Genomic DNA, 5000 nt, shown 5'->3' with positions numbered 1-5000 from the left:
GGTGATGGAAGAAAAATAAAATAAAATAATGTTTGAGACCCGAACATACCGAGCTTCCTCTTGCCAGATATTCCATGTGATGCTTCCCCTTCCTCTATGTTCCACTTATTGCACACTTGCCGAACTATTTCAGCACGATGTTCTAACTGTTTTAAAGTACTATCGAGTGTAGGTACATTCCCGTTATCTTTCCGAGTTACCCCTGGCACCGTTGCCGTTTTCTTTGAACTTGCGATTGTGTCAGGTTGAAGTATTTCATTTTCTTTTGATTGTGTACTTGCTTTTCCATTCTTCCACTTCTCACTTAAAGTTCCATTTGTTAGGAATTCAAGTAACTGTTGTTGCGTGGAATTTATCTCTTTGATAGGATTTATCGTGAAAGAAGATAGTTTCAACTTAGGAGAGATACTCATTGAAATATCAGTTACGTTTTTCTTTAAAGGATGAGAAACTACTTCCTTTGACAGGGTAGACTTCGTTGTTTTTTCAATTACATTTACATAATCAGATTTCCGCATTAAATAAAGTTCTCTCTCCGATTCGCGAGCTACGTATGAATTCTCATTTACTCTATTGATGCCGATAATCTTACTTAAGTATATATTTGGTCTTTGAGATCTATAAATAATATGATAAACAGCTAAACATAAAAGAAGAATTATCATCGTTTTTGGAAAAGTTTGAGAAATTCTCATTTTCGGAATTATAGGTTTCATCGCTTTCATCACATTTTCCTTTTATGCATATCTGGAAGGAGAAAACATAAACAATGATTATTATCTTCAAAAAAAGTGAAATACTAACAATAACACTATCATAGTAATAAAGTAATGATAACAGCTAAGGGTAAGTAATAACAATAATAATGATGGTGAAAAAGATAATGAGGATGATAGTAAGAATCATAATAATAACAATAATGATAAGGATAATGATAAAGCCAAAAACAACGGTGATAATAATAGATAAATACAAATACAACAACAATAAATAGCATATAACACCCTCAATGAAAACAAACAAACAAACAAACAAAACGTCATAACGTCACCAACAGTAACAACAATACCAAGAACATCAATGACAAACATAAGCCTTATAAGAACAGTAGGTATAATAATAGTCTCTGGTAATAGGTGTAATAGCAGGTGTAATAGGTGTTATAGGTGTAACAGGTGTAATAGTAGGTGTAATAGTCTTTGATAATAGGAAACAATAATGATAATGATACTACTAATAATTAGTATGAGTAATAATTACGCTGATACCACTATCAATGATAAATGTAGTCACAATGACAATGGCAGTAATATCAATAACGACCAGAATGATTATCCGTTCATTACTTATCATAATGATAATGATAACTATCTAATCATTAATGATAATGATAGTGAAAATAATCACAGCAGTACGAAAGGACAAAAACAATTAGTAGTAATTACCCTGATGCTAATAATGATGGTAACAGCAGTAATAATGATAACAAAAATATTAATAACAACAGTTATTGAAATGATAATCGTAATGACGTTGATAATGATAATAACAATGATGATGATGATGACAATAACATTATTAGCAATAAAACTAATAATGAATAGAATAATAAAAATAATATCGACAGTAATATTAAAAAAAAACGACAAAACAATATTACTAGTACTAATATTACTGCAACTTGCAATAAGGATAATGTTGATAATGAGAATATCAGTGATTTATAATAAATGCAACAACAAACATAATAATGATAATAGTAATGATAACAATAATAACAAATACTAATAATGATAATATCAATAATGATGATAATAGCAATAACGGAAATAACAATCATGTTGATAATAATGATAATGATAATATTGATAAAAATAATGATAACAACAATTATAATGATAATGATGGTGAAAACAGAAACTGATAATGATAATAATGATAATGATAATGGTAATATAATAATGATAATGGTAATATAATAATGATGATAATAATGATAATAATAATAATAACAATAACAACAATAACATTAATAATGATAATAATTGTAAAAATAACAACAATAACAGCAATAATGATAACAATGATAAAATTGATAATGATAATGATGATGATAACAAAAAGCATGCTCAAGTTTACTGTCAATTATGATAATAAGAATACCAACAATAACAATATTTATAAACATGGATAAAGCAAGAACAAAATCTAACGATGAAAGTAACATAAAAAATACGATGTAATAGAAATTAATAATTTTGCAATGCATAAAGGGTCATAGTATATAAATGGGATATAAGAATAATGATTGAAGCAGTGGTGATGAGGAATGATATTTGCTTTATCGTTCTAATTATCATTATCGTTCGTGTTATCAATATGCATGTTATTATTACTATAATGATTTTGTTATTCATATAAGTGTCATAAATAGACCCATTATTGTTATATATGATAATTATTCTTATCAGCATTAGTTTTATCTTTACTTTAAAATAAACTAGAATATGATCGCAAGTATGCAGAATTACTAATAATATTTTGTTGTATTCAGTGGAATTTTGGAGTTTTAACATTGTTGAATAAACTGTTATCTAGCATCCGTTATGTTGCTACATGCACATTTTACTTGCGATATCAAATTGAATGTCACTCACAGTGTACCCTGTTTTATAATACCACCATCCCGATATGATACGCTATACCACACACTGTCACTAACATTGTTTACAAATTTCACAACACTATAAGGCGTACAAACACTATTCACAAATTGAACGTACTGGAAATTTAGACAAATCTCGAAATAGCTTTGCTTTTCATCTCTAGATCTGTAGATGCCCGAATACTCTTCTGCATAATGTATTTTCTTCTGACATTTTATCACCAGAATCTTAAATAAAAATAGATATTAAATGAAAATATAATAAATCTTTGTCGGTTATTAGAGTATGCAAATCAGTAAACGTTATGAGACATACACTTTCAGAAAGCAAGGACGATACTTGATATTACAAACGTAGACAAAAAAAGTTCACACAGATACACAAACACAGGATGAATACCTAGAGAAACTTATCCTAAAGATGTCCTGTGGTACACTAACCTCACCTTGCGGGATGCCTCGGTACGGTTGCCAGTTATGAGAAATCCTTTTGCATAAAAAATCTTATGGTACACAGTATGCTATCACCTAAAATAGGTATATACTCTAACGTATCTTTGTCTCTCAGGGATATGACGCTTATATGTTTATTATTATTATTAATATTTTTTTGTGGTTATCAATATTACAGAAAATGGAATTTTGGAACAATAAGGAACATTTGTGAGTTTCAAGGTCAAGGTGTATGAGCGATCTTTTCTGAGAATCTCATTGGAACCCTTCAATAGATATTGTTCAAACAATTCTTCTATGTAAGGAAATTAAGAACAATCAAATATTCTCCCATAATGATTCATATAGATCATTTTTTATACTCACCAATCATTTTATGAAATACCATGATCAAGTAAAGGAGGACGAAACTATCTGAAAACAAACGTTAGAGAGAGAAAATGTAGGAGCAGCGTGTAACAGTTTCCCTGAAATGTTTAAATGTTAGAATGATTCTTTTTGATTAATATGCTTTTCATTTATAGTTATTTACATACATAAATTACACATTTATTTTACATATCATGTACTGGCATCTTCATGGTACTACTACTACTACTACTAACACTACTACAATTACTCTTATTATTACTATTACTGCTATTTTAGTTAATATTGCTACTGTTAACAAGGATTAAAAAAATAATAATAATAAATAACAGTGATGTTAATAGTAATAATGATAATAACAGTGTTGATGATAATGATTATAATGATGTCAATGATGATTATAACGATATCAATGATGATAATGATAATTATAAGGGTATGAATGATAGTAATGTGATAGATAGATAGTAGTTATATAATGATGATAATAAGTATGAAAACAATAACACAACAATAAGGATAATCATAATAATGATAATAAAGAAAATAGCGATACTAACAAGGCTAAATAGAATAAAATAATATCAAGATAATCGTATGTTATCTTGTAATGATTATATGATTATCATCATCAATCATTATCAATGCTATTATTAAATTTTCCTTCATTAATATTATTGCTTTTAATTTAATTTTTCAGGCTGAATTCTTACATATATTCTCACAGACATATACTTTCTAGCCATTTCTCTGTCACGCTATCTGTTTTTCTTCTTCCTTCATCTCTCTCTCTCTCCCTCTTTCCTAATCCCCTTTCTTCTCCACTCTCCCTATTCCCTTCATCTGACCCCCCCCTTACCCTACCCCTCCTCCCCTCTCTCTCTTTCCAGCCACCTGATCTCTCTCTCTCTCTCTTTCTCTCTCTCTCTCTCTCTCTCTCTCTCTCTCTCTCTCTCTCTCTCTCTCTCTCTCTCTCTCTCTCTCTCTCTCTCTCTCTCTCTCTCCTCTCTCTCTCCCATGCAATACTGACCAATACCAGGTATATCCTTTTCAAAACCCAAGGTCATTTCATCAATTATATTCTTCAGAGTTTTAGATAATCGGCTTAGTTGTCATGAAATTAAAGCTTACGTCATCTGCGTTGCCATCATATCATGTCAACTCTACTATGAGCAGTGCCATAGTGGTTCAACTGTCGTTCCATTTAAGACTCGAGAGGTAAATGTATGTATATATATATATATATATATATATATATATATATATATATATATATATATATATATATATTTTTTTTTTTTTTTTTTTTTTTTTTTTAAGTAATAATTACTAATGACAGGGAGTGATTGACACGAAATGTTAGAATCCATAACGTTTTCTTTTGCGCTCTGAGGCGATCCTTGTGTACCCAATGTATCCCAGTCTTTTTTGAATTAAGGAGGAGGTGGAGGTGGTGGAAGAGGAGGAGGAGGAGGTGGTGGTGGAGGTGGAGGAGGAGGGAGGGGAGATGGAG

General features: G+C 29.8%; 1 protein-coding gene across 2 annotated transcripts in view; it reads right to left on the bottom strand.

The window, feature by feature from the left end:
- Positions 1-3111, bottom strand: part of LOC122252349 (carbohydrate sulfotransferase 10) — an 8699-nt gene extending 5588 nt beyond the window's left edge. The window contains exons 1-2 of one of the 2 annotated variants that reach the window (XM_086531541.1): positions 3066-3111; positions 50-747 (exon numbers count right to left, since the gene is read on the bottom strand). In XM_086531541.1, the coding sequence (XP_086387667.1) occupies positions 50-725 (676 nt within the window). In that variant the 5' untranslated portion in view covers positions 726-747; positions 3066-3111. Of the gene's footprint in view, positions 1-49; positions 748-2783; positions 3038-3065 lie in introns of those variants that run through there. The other variant, XM_086531542.1, reaches the window with a different exon arrangement.
- Between the last annotated feature and the right edge of the window lie 1889 nt (positions 3112-5000).

This window comes from Penaeus japonicus, unplaced genomic scaffold (genome assembly GCF_977035675.1).
Source record: "Penaeus japonicus unplaced genomic scaffold, GWHDUDI00000001_assembly GWHDUDI00000036, whole genome shotgun sequence".
Taxonomy (NCBI): Eukaryota; Metazoa; Arthropoda; class Malacostraca; order Decapoda; family Penaeidae; genus Penaeus; species Penaeus japonicus.
This window is presented reverse-complemented; position numbering and strand designations above follow the sequence as displayed.